Source organism: Zootoca vivipara, chromosome 11 (genome assembly GCF_965207765.1).
Source record: "Zootoca vivipara chromosome 11, rZooViv2.hap1.1, whole genome shotgun sequence".
Lineage (NCBI taxonomy): Eukaryota > Metazoa > Chordata > Lepidosauria > Squamata > Lacertidae > Zootoca > Zootoca vivipara.
The window spans coordinates 36,624,581-36,642,602 of NC_142594.1; the positions used below are offsets into that span (position 1 = coordinate 36,624,581).

The following is an 18,022-nucleotide window of genomic DNA, read 5'->3' on the forward strand; positions in this document are numbered from 1 at the left end:
GCCACGCCCAAAAGCTTTTCCATAGGTCAAATTGGGGAGTCTTGCTCCATCTCCACCATCACCCCCCCTCCACTAAAGCATAACCTCTGTATACAAAGTCATTCAGAACAGTGGACTTGGTGCCCCAGCCCCATATAATAACTATTTCCTTGACTTGTGCCTGCAAACAAATTGGGAGCCAATGAGATCAATCAAAAAGGGAATGACATGATCTTTGTAAAGTGTACCTGGAAGCAATCTTGCCACACCATTCTGCATCAGCTACACTTTCCAAACTCTTAGAGCACATTTGAGATGTGACAGGAGGGATGGTACCTCTGGTGGGGGACATGTTGTGCTCCTTCTGGGGTAGTTTGGCCACCTTTGGTCCCCACCCTGCACTCAGCTCTCACCTGTGGCTCCTAGAAGCTGCCAGCACGCAACAGTGGCCCTACCCTGGGAAATGGCTTTGACTGGCTCGCTAAATCAGGTGAGGGTCGCTGATTAGTCTCAACCCTCAGTGAATCAAGGACTTCCCCTGCATGCGATGACAGGATCTGGTTGAGTAAGCGGATGAAACCGGTAGTTGGTCCAGTGGTCAAGAAGGTGGTTTATGCACGTGCTATAGAGGGAAGTGAGAGGCAGATGGGGCTCATCAACCTGGGAAGGAGAAGGAAAACTCTGATCCTAAACCTCCATTGCCTTGCCTCCTTCCGGCAACTCCTGCAGCCAAGCTGGTGCCAAACATATTGTTCTGCTTTCCTTTGGAATGCACCAGCAAGGCCAAGAGCTGTCATCTGGGCAGCCCAGGACCTCTATAGACACAGCTTGCGCCCTGGGGGGAGGTCACTGGTGTAGCACTCAATTGTCCAAGCTGGATATTACCAAGGTATATTTGATAGTGCTTTTTAATTGTGACATGTTGAACTGTGTACATGTTATACAAACATATCCTGTATCGTGGTTAATTCTTATTGCAATTTTAAAGATAAATTTAAAATGTCATGATATGGATAATTAGCACTATAATATAGTTTGAAATTTTTATTGAACAAAACTAAAATCTACAAAACTAAAATCTACAAACTCCAAAATTCCAATCATCAAAAATAAAGGAATGATGTAAAATAAAATTACATTTTTTTAAAAAATGAATTTGTCTTTGTCAGCTAGTCATACTGCAAAGGGAAAAGTCGTAGCCAAACTAAATGATGGTCTACAAAAGAGAGAGCTTAAAAATGCCTTCTCTAGCATCGTGTTTAAATATACTTTGTTTTATAGCAATCTGAAGACCACAGAAGTTACTAAATATAATCTTTCCCAGGCAACCAAAATGTGTGCTTGGAATTTCCTCTTATGCTTCCAAATGCCTAAAATAATGTATGACTCCTGGAATAGTTAGAAAAGGTATCTCCCCACAGAACCACAAAGTCCATAAGCTTCCAAAAGAAGCCCAAATCAGCATGTGGCAACTGATTGCCATAGTTTCCTTTTCTATTGGTCTTAAGTTAGATTTACTAGGCCTGAAACTGCTGAAATGTTTGCTAGGCCAATATGTTTTCTGGTGTCATTTCCTATTCTAAGATAGCTCTCAAAATACTGTGGCTCTGTGTAATTAGGCTTGCATAGTTCTGTGGGTTCTGTGCTTTGAAAGGGATCTTACATAGCATTGGAAAGGAAAACTGAGCCACACAGAATAGATTGTATTTGTGTGGTTACTTGTACTTTATGTTTCCCACCCTTATATCACCACATACAAGGTTTACTATGCCTGCCAGCTGCACACATAGGAGGGAGCTGCATTGTGGTAGGAGGCATACTTCCTCTACTCAAATTCAAATATGCTGTACACTATAAATGGAAACAAGACAGCAGCTTACTGCTACTGCTGTTTTTCAAAAGCTTGAAAAAAAACCCCATAACATGCTTCTCTGAGCCAGTTAAGTATGGTTATTCTGTAATGAGCTAGTAGTTGGTAGGAAATAAACTAGACTTAATAGTTGTAGTCTGATGGCCTTTTGAGAGTTCATGTGACCCTTTCAGTTTGGTGAAAAACCTGGATGGTCTGTCCTATGAGATATAGGTAGCTTGCAGGATTGCTGGACACTGGGAAGATAGCACAGGGTGAACTTCATGGTAACCTTTGTGACAAACTGATACAACTGTAGAACAACAGCCTGTCTTTACTGGAAAAGAAGTCTCTTCCTATGCCACACAGTCTACAGACTTTCCCTCTGCTGATCTCAGTTGGAAATGGCTCGGTGGATCAGTTATGTTCTCAGCTGTCTGTATTTAGGTTAACTTGGTGACCTTTCCTTCGACTGTGTGCTGTGCTTTCCAAATGACTTAATGCACATATAATGTATGTTTTAGCCTAAGAAACTGTATGTTAAACTACATGTTTAGAATAAGAGTGAGTCTTATCTCCCCCAACCCTCACCCCACCCTGGATTATTCAGTTATTCAAATATATGTTGGGAATTATGAACATAGAACCAGGAGCCATTCCAATATTGATTAGTCATAAAATTTGAGATATTATGTACAGTATGTACTTAGTCTGAGTTTTTGGAACGTGTGGCTTGGGTTTTCTTACTTGGTTTTGATTGTTTTCAGTGTGCTTCAGCTGATATGTCTATGCAGGGATGGTATGTAGGACAGTGGCTTAGGGAAAGAATTACAGAAGGAGGAGGAGGAGCTGCCAGAGCCCCCTCTTCACACAACTACTTGCTTTCTGCCAACATTCCTGTCTTCCACATAGTCCAAAGGAAGTATCTGGGGATAGTGACACTTGAGTATCATGCTCTGCCATTTTGCTAGCACTACAACTAGCTGTAGTTTTTATATTTTATCTCTGGAGCAGAATCGTCATGCACTTGGTTAGGAAAAGCCAGGGAGACCCATAATTCATAAGCCTTGCTTGTTTAGCCTTGAGATGATTCTGATTAAATTGCCCTTCCATAGGAAGAGATTGTAGGAAACACATTTCTACTGCAACAGCCTGAATAGAAGGCAATGGGTGGAATTCAGTGTCATGCTTTTACAAACAGTCCCCACACTGTTATGGGGGTCCTCCAGACCTCCCCAGAGCCAATTTTGTGTGCATGTGCAGGAGAAGGACTGTCACTGACAGGGTGTGTTAGGTGAATCCTGACCTATTACTTTTCACCTTCCTGTTGAATCCTGCGGTGGCTTCAGTTGTTTCCACAACTTTGAGGTTAAAACACTACAATATAATCTGCATATGATGAAGTCTAGTCACATGAAGTATACAGTAATAGAAAAAAGCATACTGGCAGAAATTGCTTTTGCTAAAACCAAGTAACATAGCTAGTCCTCTGGAATAAATGTCTAGAAAACCATTATTTATTATTTCTAATACTACTGGCTATTATGTAACTTTGTTGTTACATTGGATGTAGCAACACAGTTAAGTGTTTTGGTTCTTCAAATCACAATTTGCAACATTTGCCTAGACTGTGGCATTCAGATATCCTGTTACAGTATTACCAAATTATGCTTCATCGGTTGGGAACGCTCTGCAGGCTTGCACTTCCTGTTCCCGTTTGGACTCATTTACTTCTTTCACTGCCTTTCACTGTTTAGCAATGACTGTGATTCATTGGGCTATCTCGGGCATTCCCAAACTTCGCCCCTCCAGATGTTTTGGACTACATTTCCCATCATCCCTGACCACTGGTTCTGTTAGCTAGGGATCATGGGAGTTGTAGGCCAAAACATCTGGAGGGCTGCAGTTTGGGGATGTCTGGGCTATCTGAACCAGCATAACCACAGCTACCCTACTGCTAACAAAAGTTTGCTCTCAAGCAATAAAACTATGATAAATTAAACCAGGATATAAGCCTAGTTTCTTTAGTTTAGTTTGAGAACCAGTGGTGGTTAGTAGTTACTATATTTATACCAGTTACAACATCATGATATAAGATGCTGGGTAGAGAAAGCTAGAGAAGCTCATAAATTATAAATCTCCCTTGATTGCTTCTTTAGCCTTGAAAATCTTCTGGTTAAATTGCCACAAAGGGCGGAAAAATATGCTTGGACAGGGAGAAGCGGTAATGAGGAGCACACAAAGCTAGGATGTGTTCTAATCACTGAAACATGGTTTGATAATCAATCAGAATAATGCCTGAACCAAACCTGCAACCAGGGCTTTTTTCAACTGGAACTCACCAGCATCTCTCAAGTGGGCACTACTGCCATTATAAGAGAACTATGGAGGCATTCATGGTGAGTTCTGACATCTTTTTTTGCTAGAAAAATAGCACTGCCTGCAACAATTCTCTGTCTTTGAGAGAAAGACAATCCTTTTTCAATTTCTCCTGTGAACTTATATAACTGTATGCTGGATAATTAGCACATAACTTTTTTTTTAACCATGGGGTAGCTTCAATATATGGGAAGTGATTACTGTGTGTCTGTGTCTACACTTTTGCATGACAGGGTGCTGTAGTGCTTAGAGTGCTGCTGAGCTGGCATGGAGGAGACCCAGGTGTAAACCCACATTCAGCTATGAAGCTTATATGGTGACCTTGGAATAGTCACTGTATTTCAGCCCTGAACATCTACAACTGCCATATTTAGAGTTACTGTTCTATATATATTTAAGAATAATACTGGAGACTGAAATCTCTTTTCAATTAGGATTGCGGAAATGTGATTCTCTAGTTCAGGGGTGGCCAACTCCCAAGAGACTGCGATCACAGAGTTAAAAACTGGCAGTGATCTACCCCCTTTTTGGGGGTTCAGGTCAAAGTTATTGAGCTTTTTTAGTAAGGAGGAAGGCCCATTGGGGGGGGGCTCGGGGTTGAGTTTTTTCAGGGAAGAGGTAAAATGTTGAGCTTTTTTTAGGGGAGCCAGAGTTGTTCAGCTTCTTTGTGGGGAGCCAATGATCTACCAGTGATCTACCACAGACATGCTGTGATCTACTGGTAGATCATGATCTACCTGTTGGACATGCCTGCTCTAGTTACTTTGCGGATGGAATTTATCTTCTGATAGTTAAGGTTTGTGTAACAGAGTATATAGAAAGAGTTGACATAATTATTCTTTTTGTCTTATATTATTGCAATTGCAAATGTTTGGCACTCTCATATATAGATTGTGTTTAGCTGCACTAATTCTTTGCCAGCTTAAAAACTGGCATTCTTTACTGATAATTCTAAAGTGTCAGTAGAAGTCTCTAATAGCCTTTTCTCTTTAGTTCCAAAAGAGTGCTCAGCGTCTTCAAAGACAGTTTCTATACAAATTGCTGAAATTGGTAGGATCTGTTGAGATAGGAGTTTATGCTTCAACCATAATATGGACAATCATAAATTGTTTTGAGCAGATGAATAGATTTTCCCCACTAGTGTTTCTTAAATTAATGCTGATGGAATTTGAAATCTTGAGCACTGAAGCTGCCAATGATATCTAATTCTTAGTTTATCATTTATATGTTGACTGAGCAAAACAAATCTGTTAATATTAACGGATTGCCTTCTGTCTTCCACATATGGTTTGGTTCACATGTAACACCAACAGCTGCAAATTATACCCATAATTATACCCATAATGCTTTGGAGCTATGGGAAGAAGCCTTGTGCCCATCCACTTCCCCTCTTTGTCAATCCTCCATTGTGCATTCCACTTCAATTAGGATTGCAGTCCTAGTTTGCCAGTTTGGATATAATGGCAAACTGTGGTTTGATCAAACCAAGAAGCAGAGTACCTGAGTACAGAGCTCATTCGTGTACTGCCAAGATGTGATTTGGCATTAGACATGAAACAGCTCAATGTGTCTACCTCTTGTACCTGTCCTCTAGTTTACTTTTCATTTCTTTTGCTTTGAGCTTTTTTGAAAGTATTTACTTTTGATCTGTAATTTTGCAGGAAGTCAATCTAAGGCACTTCCCCACCTCCCTAAATTCGAGATGAATAAGCTATGTGAATACATCATGCCAGTCAAATGCATACAGCATTGGGAGTATTTACTTCTCTTTTAAATAAACTACCGGTAAATGATTCCTATGGACCAGGCATAGGCAACCTTGGCTCTCCAGATGTTTTGGAACTACAACTCACATGATCTCTAGCTAACAAGGCCAGTGGTCAGGGATCATGGGAGTTGTAGTTCCAAACCATCTGGAGAGCCAAGGTTGCCTATGCCTGCTATAGACCATGCCAAGTTGTTTTCCTGTCTTTGCAAATGTTATTGCTGAATTTGTAAATAAATGTGAAAATTCATTCATCCATGTTTAAAACATATTCTTGTGTAATGTTCAGTTTTTAAGATTGGGTAGTTGTAATCTTGGGTTATTGTGTTTATATTATAACATGCATTATTCCCTTGATCTTGATTTGTTTATTGTTTTTATTGTCCTTATCAGGAAAGCAGTTTTACAGTCCATTATATACTTTATATATATAATGGACCCAGGTGGCGCTGTGGTTAAACCACTGAGCCTAGGGCTTGCCGATCAGAAGGTCGGCGGTTCGAATCCCTGTGATGGGGTGAGCTCCCATTGCTTGGTCCCAGCTCCTGCCAACCTAGCAGTTCGAAAGCACGTCAAAATGCAAGTAGATAAATAGGAACCGCTACAGCGGGAAGGTAAACGGCGTTTCCATGTGCTGCTCTGGTTCGCCAGAAGCAGCTTTGTCATGCTGGCCACATGACCTGGAAGCTGTCTTCGGACAAACGCCGGCTCCCTCGGCCAATAATGCGAGATGAGCGCGCAACCCCAGAGTCGGTCACGACTGGACCTAATGGTCAGGGGTCCCTTTACCTTTACCTTTTATATACTTTATATACTGCCAACCTAGCAGTTCGAAAGCACGTCAAAGTGCAAGTAGATAAATAGGTACCGCTACAGCGGGAAGGTAAACGGCGTTTCCGTGTGCTGCTCTGGTTCGCCAGAAGCGGCTTTGTCATGCTGGCCACATGACCTGGAAGCTGTACGCCGGCTCCCTCGGCCAATAACGCGAGATGAGTGCCGCAACCCCAGAGTCGGTCACGACTGGACCTAATGGTCAGGGGTCCCTTTACCTTTATATACTTTGTACCTCAGCATTCAGCTAGACATTTGTGCCATTTTCTAGTAGTACTTTATGTACTATTTTCACGATTTGGTTCAGTTACTGAATTCTATCAATAAATGTTTCCACAGTTGGCACAACTCTTCTGCATGTTTTAAAGATATATCACATCTTACTCCTCTGAGCTTGCAGAACGAATACCTTTATTTTTAATTAGTTACTATGACTTTTTAATGTCCAAATGATAGGTGGTAATGTGTTTTTTTGGAGAGAGAAGGGGAAGTAAAGCTTTCCCTCAGTTTTAAATAAAATAATGATTTCAAACAGTATAACAGTACAATCCTATACAAGTCTACTCAGAATTAAATATCATGTAGTTTGACTGCAGAGTAAATGTGTATAGGATAGCACCACTGCAGTCTATTTGTTTAAAAATAACTGATGGTAATTTGCAGTGTTTTATTACAGTGTAGCACAACAACAGACACTTTTAGCTTTTCTGCAGATCATGCTGGCAATCCGTTAACAATCATTAAGAAATTGGAAGGAAATTGTTTGGCTGCAGCAACAAAATATATACTCTATATATGCAGCAACAAAATATATACTCTGGTCTCTTAACTATGCTTAAGAAAGTGCTGCTTACTGATTCTGTCTGGATTAGTGATTAATATTAGTAGTTTTTAAAAGATGGTCTTTTTAAAGATGGCAACCCAGTTTTAAGAAACGTTAATTAAGACTGCAATGCTGTATGAATTTACCTGAGAGTACGCCTATGGTATGTAAATAATATTACACATGTGAATGTAATAAATATTAAAACAGAACAGTACATTTTTTAAAAAAGCATATTTCTAAGGAAGACTATGATTTTAAAAAGGTTTTTTTTTACAGCAACAGAAAAAAATAAATACAAAAAGAGAGAGCATAGGCATAAATATTTAGCTTTCATTCTGCAACTAGTGTTAATTCTGTCAGATACTATGCTCATTTACCTGTTTTTTGGGGGGGGAGAGGGAGCATTCATGTATCAAAACAAGATTGCCCAATTGAGATTATTCTCTCTCTGCCTTTCCTCTAAATAAAGCTGCCCATCTATATCTCCTCCAATAAATCCATTATTACACTGTTTCCTGGTGATGGCTATCTGGCAGGGCGACAGAGTGCAGAGTAGCAAGTGAGGGTGTTTTCTGTAGCTAATGGTACTGGCATCCCTCTTGTGGCTCATTGAATTGCTTCCGAGGAAGGAAGAACCATTTGCAATAATATAAAGGGGCAGAGTGGTTTGGTTGCTGCTGGAACAGCAGAGACAGGATTATCTTCTCATCTCTTGCTTGGGGCTGCTGCTTCACCTTCTGCTTGGTTCCCCTGACCTCCAGACAAGAAGAGCTGAGGATGGAAGAGCTATCATACTCCCTGTGATGCCTTCTTCACCCACTTCTCACTCACTCTTGCCCAGGTGGGAAAACAAGTAAAGACTGATACACACACACACACCCTCCTCCTTGGCTCTTTTGCACAAGCTGTGCTCTGCTAAGGGAGGGAAATAAAAAGTGGAAAAACTCAGGATTTATATTACTCCTAGGTGGCTTACTGCATACCATCTGCAGTGGAGATTGGCTCGGAAGTTAGGGACTTTGTAAAGAGGCACAGGAGTGATTAAAACTGCTAATGAAAATTGTTGGAACACATATAGTTGATATGTGCATATTGTTGGTTTTTTATTTTGGTTGTAATAGCTGCTGAAGTTTTGTGCTCACTCTTATTGGTCGAATGATATTTGATTATTAAACATGTACATTTCAACAGAAAATATTTTTTAGAAGGATTTCATCCGGAACCTTAGTTTTCTTTTTGCATTCCTATGTCCATGTTTTTCAGATACTTTATTGAATGATATAATTTATTGCCTTTCCAGCAAAAATTGCTCAAAAAGTATATAAATGCAAAATAAAGCATAAGAGCAGATTATGCCAAAATCCTCATTTTGCCAGTGACAAGTACCAACCCTCTGGCAAGTGGATTCTCTGCAAATATGAAGGAGAGGGTGCTTCGTTTCACTTCCCTCTGTAAAATCATAGTAAAGGAAAACAGACACATCCCACTTCCCCACTTCCTAACTACAAGCATTGGGGAAGAAGTAATATTCATGCTGCTGCTTGCATTCTCTGAAGACCTGCAGGAGGTGGAATAAAATATTGACCCTCTTCCAAGTGCTCTGAACATGCTAGAGAAGTTGGAGCTGGGTGGATGGTGGCAACCACAAATGAAAGATGACTAGCAAGCCAAGCAAAAGATGTGTGGATATCTGTTTTATGATGTGATGTAAAATCATGTTCTTAGGAAAAATGGACAACATTTTTTTATACCTTCTTTATTAACAATACTACTTTGCATTTATTACACTACAATAAAACATTAATAGTTTCTTATACATCAGAAACACTGAGGGCTGTATCCAACAGAGTTGTCTTGTTGGTGCAAGGACTTCTCCCCTCTCCTGCCCCGGCCCAGATATCTTCTGGAGTTTCCCCACAACTCAGTTTTTGGGGTGTGTCTTTTGGGAACACAGAGGAGAAGGGAGGTCAGGTTCCATTGCAGAAGTCTTTATGTGAATGAGATGACTTCTGTTGGATACAACCCTTTATTAATTTTAGTAGCAGTTCATATTAACACAATTTAAATGACAAAAAATCATTTTGCATAAACCTGATGTTGCATTTTATTTTGCTTTCATGCTTTGTTAGAAATATAAAGAAAAGGATAAACATAAACAAAAACACAAGAAGCAATCAGAATCCTCACCGTCTCTGGTTCCTTCTCTAACAGTAACTACAGAGAAAGTAAGTGAGCTTTTCCTACATCTTCTTTAGAATGACATTTATATTCTTGGTGTATGTTTTATGGAGTGAGGAATTCTGCTGTTGCTAAATTGCTTATCACAGAGAACCCCTATTGATGACTAGCAGTCCCTCTGAACAAACAGCTGTGCTATTAGGTATTTGTAATATAACAAACTTGATTTTTGAAATGTACATGTTTTCTAAAAAATGGGATATCACTGATTCTATATTACTATTCTGCTAAAGTTCTCTGCTGCTTACATAAATAAATATAGTAGAATAACCTCAATTATTTCAAAAGTTTCATATTCTCACTTTTAATCAGTTTTCCAGTAAGTATCATGGTTTGGTCTGTTGAAATCTCCACAATTGAATCAGTTAAAATACATGAAACAATATGTATTTGTTCAGTTAGCTGGTTCAATTATGCAGTATCAGAGAAACAGTAAGTGTTGGGCAGTAAATCCATCCTAGGGAGGAGGTGTGATATGGCCTCTTTCAAGGCAACAGACACCACTGTCTCCACAGGCATTAACTGCCTTGTGAACCCACCCAGTCAGTCCCTGCTGACTAGATCTCACAGGCCATGATGGGCAAGGGACAAGATAACATGTTTTTGGTTTGACCCGCACACAACCTTCCTGCCCACATTCTGAGGCTGCAATAACTCAAACCGATCTCACAAAAAAGTAACCAGCTGGGTGTTCTAGACACCTCTACAGCAAAAAGAAAAGAAGGAGAGTAGGAAGTATGGTCTCAACCCCAAAAGTCATTGGGAGTTTTCCAACTAATTTCTGTTAAGAGTAGACCCACTGAAATCGATGTTAATTGGTCTACTTTACATATGACTAACACTAGATAGAACTCACAGATTATTGGACTCAGATCACTGCCTTTCTGGGCTATATTTTTGATGCTGTAGAGTTCCTGTCCTTAGTGTACAGCAGGGGTGTCAAACTCAAATTCATCGGGGGCCACATCAGCAGTTTGGTCACCCTCAAAGGGCCGGTTGTATCTGTAGGACTATGTGTCCACTCTTTATTATCATAAATTATTGTCACTGCATTCAATTATTACTATTTTTTGTAATAATGTAAGTAATAACTAGCTCTGAAAGCAGAAACATAGTCAGAATAATGGCAAGTAGATATTCAAATGTACAATTATTGTACAATTTATTGAAAAATGATTTTTGGTAACTGCACTGGGTGGTGGAGGCTCGCTAGGGTTTCATGCAGGACCTTTGCAGAGCTACTAGTACCTGGAGATGCTGGGGTCCTTCTGCATGCAGGACAGATGTTCTGCCAGTGAGCCACCACCCTTCACCAAAGGGACTGGCTGAGGTTGACTCACTGGAGCTGCTTTCCTGGTTCCAGGGTTTAAGGGCCAGAAGTATAAAGCAGCATCCTATGTTTCTGAGGAGAGGGAGAGAGAGGGGAGGGGAGGGGAGGGGAGGAAGGAAGGAAGGAAGGAAGGAAGGAAGAAAAGAGGGAGTGGGAGGGAGAGAGGAAGGAAGGAAAGAGGGGAGAGAAAGAAGAGTAGGAAATAAGGAAGGGAATAAAGAAGGAAAGAAAAAGAAAGAGGGAGAGAAGACGGAAAGGGAGAAAGAAGGAAGGAAGGAGAGGGAAAGAAAGAATAAGAACGAGAGAGAGGAAGAAAGAAAGGGAGGGGGGGTCGCCGCCTTGATTCAGCGCCAGAAAAGAGCGCGAAGGGACCCAGGGGCAAAAAGCATTTCCCGTGCAGCGTGAGGCAGCGGTTGTCCGTTTTAGGAGAAGTGTGTAAAGTCTCAGAGTTGCACGTTCGTGAGGCTGAGCCGCTGCTGAGCTCACGTTCATGAGGCTGAGCAGGAGGAGGTGAGGCAAGAGGAGGAGGAGGCGGCTTGCCGGGTCAGTGCCTGGCAGCACCGCACGGAGAGTCCCGAGCCTCTGGGACGCAGCAGTGCTCTGTAGCACTTTGAATCCTCCTCCTCTTCCACGCGGCGCTGCTGGGTGCTTTGTCTGTGCTTCAGCAGCAGCAGCAGCAGCCGTTTCCAGGAGCCGAGCCGTGGCAGGAGGAGAAGGATTCAAAGTGCTACAGAGCACTGCTGCGTCGCAGAGGCTCGGGACTCTCCGTGCGGTGCTGCCGTGCGCTGGCCCGGCAAGCTGCCTCCTCCTTCTCCTGCTGTGGCTTGGGGCGCTCCACGCAGCGCTGCTCCGGCCGCCTTTCTAACCCCCCCCCGGCCCCAGCTGTTTGTCGGCGCGGCACTTCAGCAGCAAGGTCCCGGTGCTGGGTCCTGCTGGCTGGGGTGCTCGGTGGGCCACATGACGAGGTCTGGCGGGCCGGATTTGGCCCGCGGGCCTTGTGTTTGACACCCGTGGTCTACAGGTGCTTATGTGACCTCGCCATACACCTTCCACTTTGACAGACATTTTATCCAGTAGGCTAAGTATCATTTTGGTTATTGTACCCACCCCCTCTTTGCTAAAAGAAGTGTACATTACTGTCCCCATAACCTGGTGGTCTTTATGCAAAGATGATATCTAAAATAATTTTTTGCTTCCAGATTTTTTAAAAATAAAATCTTTGCAAGAGAATCAGCAGAAATCTTGGCATTTGGGCATGGTTTTGTATGTAAAATGTGTTCCTATCTCTCACCCAAGGATCTTGTTTCTATGCAAGTTCTGTGACTTACATATAAAAGGAACATTAAGAGATTTTTTCCCCCTTTGGTGCTTTAGCTCATATGGAGCTCCTATCATTTGAAGGTTTTTTTTTATGTAGTCGGTAGGCTTAAATTTATGTTTTTGTTTGCAAAATGTGTTTCTAGATTTCATGGCTGTGGAGTTAGCTTTCTGTTTCCAACACCCCATGTTGTTTGAACAAATCTGTAATATAAGCAGAAGTATAGCTGGAAATTATACCCATATGAGGGTTTCCTACTCCAATGATACCCAAGGGGCAGATTCAGATACTTCTCTCTCAAGTGGTGTAGAGAAAATAGATTAAAACATTGGGTACTATTTTCCCCACTTTTTTATAAGTTTTCATCAAACTAGTCTGTAATGTAGTCACCTGACTATCTTAATCACCAGTATTTTCTCTCCTCATGGCCTTGTCCTTTTAGAAAGAAAGACCTGGCATTCCTCATGTCAAAGCAGCAAGTTCCAACACTGACCTTCCTTTTGTAACTGAAAATTCCTAAGTTTTAGAATCTTTTGCTGGTTGACAGTTCTATAATTTATGTAGATGAGATTCCAGGATTCAGATGTGAATGCACTTACACAGTTGCGTTTTTTTTGCATTTCTCCCTACCAATTGGTTAAAAAAATGTTTCTGGAGAGATAATAGCCAATTCAGAGACTCTCAAACACTCCACTATTTTACAAGTACCTTGGTAATGGTTTAATAAAATGGCACTATTTTCTTTTGTTCAACATACAGCTGGTGGTTTCTCTTTTAACATACTGTAGTCCTATATCAGTACTATAGCAGCAGCAGCAAAAAAGAATAAAAATCTCAGAAGTAGTGTTTGGTATTTGACACTAGAGAGAGAGAAAAAAATAGAATCAAGCAAAGATATTTGGGCTTATGGTGTAGCTCAGCACTGTGGCAATTACTGGCATAGTATGAAGGGCAAACTACTGGATCCTGGATCACATTCCATAATGCAAGAATTAAAATATACTGAATTATAACTACTACAAGCATGTTTGGTAGAGACTTTTAACCAGGGATACAAGTTCTGTTCTGGAATTGTATCTTGAAGCTGGGCAAGTTACGTGTTGTGTGCTTTCATTGGATGAATCTTGTTCCTTTATTTTAAAGAACTGTTTAGGATGGGAGTAATTGGGATTGGGGCCATGGCACACAGGGAGAGGAGTTAATGCTTCCCCCATCATGGTCCTGACAAAAATCATGTCCCTGAAGCTGATGATTGTCTCAATGGGGAGCCTGTTCTTGACACCAATGACAGCCTGAGGTGGAGAGGTTTGGGGGCTTATTACAGTGGTTAGAAGGTCAACCACTCTTTTCGGCATGCTGAGGTCCCCATCTTTATCCCACCTTCCACCTCGGCCAGCTGTTGCATCAAATAAAAATAACTATACATGTTAATTGCAATATTTGTTGTTGTTGTTTAGTCGTTTAGTCGTGTCCGACTCTATTTGCTTGTTGGCTTTTTCTCCTGAAAAAGGTGGAATATGGATGAGAAAATGCAATACCTCATTTGGGAATAGTGAAGATGCTGGTGTAGAATACTCCAAATAAGAGCTTGTGATCTTCCTTTGTGGTCTTCTTTCTCAAGGCAGAGCAGGTTTCCCTAAAGAGCCATTTAATTTCTCAAGGCATATGGGCCAGATTCTTAAAATGTCCCAGGAAAGTGTCTGAGAAAGATGAGTTGTAATTATAAAGGCACTTCAACTAGGTTTCAGTCAGTAAGCGCCCCCCCCCCCCGCATCCCGCTCCCTTTTCTGGAATGCTAAGCTTTAATTTGTCACTTCTAAGGCTTTATGGAATTTTGCCACAATTGGTTAGGTTTATAAACCTATTATAAAATAGAAGGTGGTTTATAATTAGTCACAACTGAATCTGCTTACCTCACAAGACGCCTAAAATAAACAATGGTCCACAACTTTATTTAAAAAGATAGACACTCAGAATAAAAACAAAATGCAATACAAAACTAGAATAAGACAGGCAATAAAAATGTCAGCAATTAAATGCAGCAGATTAAAACAGTCTTTAAAAGGTCTTGGAGAACATAAAGACTTTTTCCTGGCTCCAAAGGATAGCAAAATAGCCACAGGTGAGCCTGTCTGAGGAGACATGGCATCTTTGCTGTAAAAGGCCTCTGGTTTCCTATTAGCTTCACCTCATATGTCAAGGGCATCTAAAAGCATGCATTTGTTCAGCTACTCTGATTCTAAGCAATGTATAATGTACAACATCTTCAAATACTTGTTGGCATCCGTCTGTCTTGAGAGACAATGAAGTGCATCTCCAGGAGCAAAGTCAAACTGCTGGAGAATCACAGCACCTGCTGTGTTGGTAACTCATAACGTGTTAAGTTTGCTGTGTTAGCATCACAGAAGTGACCTCCCCGAGGCGCAAGCCTGAGCAGTATATATGGAGGTCTTGGGCTGCCCAAAGGGCAATGCCCCCATCTCAGCCTCACTGATGTATTGCTCTGCTTTCCTTTGGACCACGTTTGGCACCAGCTTGGCTGTAGGAGTTGCTGGAAGGAGGCGTACAAGGCGCCATTGAACCCTCTTAGGGATTCCACTTGGGATTGGTGTAGTGTTTAGTATGTTTAGGATCAGAATTTTCCTTCTTCTTGATGGGCTACCCCCCCCCCCGCCAGGTTGAGAAGCCCCATCTGCCCCTTACATCCCTCTACAGCAGGCATGGCCAAACTTGGCCCTCCAGCTGTTTTGGGACTACAACTCCCATCATCCATAGCTAACAGGACCAGTGGTCAGGGATGGTGGGAATTGTAGTCCCAAAACAGCTGGAGGGCCAAATTTGGACATGCCTGCTACAGCACATTCAGAAACCACTTTCTTGACTGTTGGACCCACTCTTGGTCTCATCCGCTCAATCCGCTGGAGCCTGTCTTTGCATCCAGGGGAAGTCCCTAACTCAGCAAGGGTTTGAATTTTTGAAACCCATAAGCTACCCTCACTTGATTTAACCAGCCAGTCAAAGCAGTTCCTGGGGTGCGGCCGCTATCGCATGCTGACAGCTTCTAGGAGTACTGAATTATGTTTGTAGAAAAATGTGCAGTAAGTGTAAAGAGCACCTGAGAAAACTGGCCAGAGCTAATCTTTTAGGTGACAGTTTATATTGCATTTCCAAAGTATATAACAAAATGTCACCCTTTTGAATTATACTGATTGTGCTTTGTTGGGATTTATCACTTCTAAATTTGCCCTTGGATTCAGCTGGGTTTCATTTGGTTTAAGGAAACCATTCCCTTTATTTCATGGGATGAATGCTGATATATATAGAATCAAAATGGCACCCCACCCACACATGAGAGGCACCAGAACACAGGGGAACTCAGGTTTGTAGAAGGTTTGCAGAACTCAGCTTAGCAGAAGTCCAGCATTAGAAAAAAAAAGGTAGTTCCACTGCCATCCGTACTCATTTGGGAGGCCAGACTTGCAATAACAGCTGCCACTTGAACTGTGCAAGGTATGAATGCCCTTCATTCTCCCTCTAATACATGCCTGTCCCAGATTTGAAAGCAGAGAGAGGAATGGTGGAAATCCCTAAGGTGGGGCTTCTGTCATCTCCCTTAGAAATGAGACCAACTCTAGGTTGAGCAGGAGAGTGTGTCAGCACAGCAGGCTGTTAAAAGAAATTTGTTGTTGTTTAGTCGTTTAGTCGTGTCCGACTCTTCGTGACCCCATGGACCATAGCACGCCAGGCACTCCTGTCTTCCACTTCCTCCCGCAGTTTGGTCAAACTCATGTTCGTAGCTTCGAGAACACTGTTCAACCATCTCTTCCTCTGTCGTCCCCTTCTCCTTGTGCCCTCCATCTTTCCCAACATCAGGGTCTTTTCCAAGGATTCTTCTCTTCTCATGAGGTGGCCAAAGTATTGGAGCCTCAGCTTCACGATCTGTCCTTCCAGTGAGAACTCAGGGCTGATTTCCTTAAGAATGGATAGGTTTGATCTTCTTGCAGTCCATGGGACTATTTCTCAAGAAATAGGAGGCCTCTATCTCTGCCCAGTTAGAGCACGAGATCATGGGTGGGGGGCTGAGGATACCCTGTGGGAATCCCTCTGGGTGTTGCACCCATGGAACTGGAGAAACTCATATTTAATGTAAAATGCAGTAACTTTGATGAAGTTTAATCATCAGGTGTTAAGTTAAACATGGCTTCTACTCCCAAAGGGACATGAGGACCTCAAATAAGTTCCAACATGGTACAAGTTTCTGAATAAAGCTTTCTTTCATATGTCACACGTGAAAAGCTTATTGAGCATTCATGTGCAACACCTTTGACCCTGTGGGAATACTAGAAAAAATAAATTTTCTCTATTATGTCTTCAATATAGTGTATATAGCAACTTGTTACCTGATTCACTAGGACAGCACAATATTTTTCTCATGGGTATATTTTTAAAAACTTCATTAAAGATTCACATTTGGTGTTTTTCCAGATGTGTTAAGTAAATTAGAAGTAACATATTTGGTCTTCATATTTAAGCAGTATTTTAATTTAATCAACCCCTTCATGGATCAATGCCTTGTCGTGGCGAAGGGGCTTGAATAACTCAGAGAAGCTATGAGCTATGCCATGCAGGGCCACCCAAGATGGACAGGTCATAGTGGAGAGTTTTGACTAAACGTGATCCACCTGGAGAAGGAACTGGCAAGCCACTCCAGTATCCCTGCCAAGAAAACTCCATGGACAAAGACAACAGGCATATAAAAGTTATGACGCTGGAAGATGAGCCCCTCAGGTCGGAAGGCGTCCAACATGCTACTGAGGAAGAGCGGAGGACAAGTACAAGTAGATTCAGAGCTGATGAAGCGGCTGGGCCAAAGCCGAAAGGACGCTCAGTTGCGGATATGCCTGGAAGCGAAAGGAAAGTCCGATGCTGTAAAGAAAAATATTGCATAGGAACCTGGAATGTAAGAACCATGAGTGGAGGTAAGCTGGATGTGGTCAAAAATGAGATGACAAGAATAAATATCGACATCCTGGGCATCAGTGAACTAAAATGGAAGGGAATGGGCGAATTCAGTTCGGGTGACTATCATATCTACTACTGTGGGCAAGAATCCTGTAGCAGAAATGGAGTGGCCCTCATAGTCAACAAAAGAGTGGCAAAAGCTGTAATGGGATGCAATCTCAAAAATGACAGAATGATCTCGATACGAATCCAAGGCAGACCTTTTAACATCACAGTAATCCAAGTTTATGCACCAACTACTGGTGCTGAAGAAAGTGAAATTGACCAATTCTATGAAGACCTACAACAACTTCTAGAAATGACACCAAAGAAGGATGTTCTTCTCATTACAGGGGATTGGAATGCTAAAGTAGGGAATCAAGAGATAAAAGGAACAACTGGCAAGTTTGGCCTTGGAGTTCAAAATGAAGCAGGGCAAAGGCTAATAGAGTTCTGTCAAGAGAACAAGCTGGTCATCACAAACACTCTCTTCCAACAACACAAGA

The 18,022-nt window shown here is 41.8% G+C and overlaps 1 protein-coding gene across 12 annotated transcripts in view; it reads left to right on the forward strand.

Annotated features, from left to right (window-relative positions):
- Nucleotides 1–18,022, forward strand: part of MLLT10 (MLLT10 histone lysine methyltransferase DOT1L cofactor) — a 107,579-nt gene that overhangs the window by 39,349 nt on the left and 50,208 nt on the right. For 9 of the 12 annotated variants that reach the window (XM_035129307.3, XM_035129304.3, XM_088653918.1 and 6 more), the window contains one exon: nucleotides 9,759–9,854. The exons of the other annotated variants lie outside the window; for them this stretch is intronic. In XM_035129307.3, the coding sequence (XP_034985198.3) occupies nucleotides 9,759–9,854 (96 nt within the window). The remainder of the gene's footprint in view (nucleotides 1–9,758; nucleotides 9,855–18,022) is intronic. 12 annotated transcript variants of the gene reach the window in all.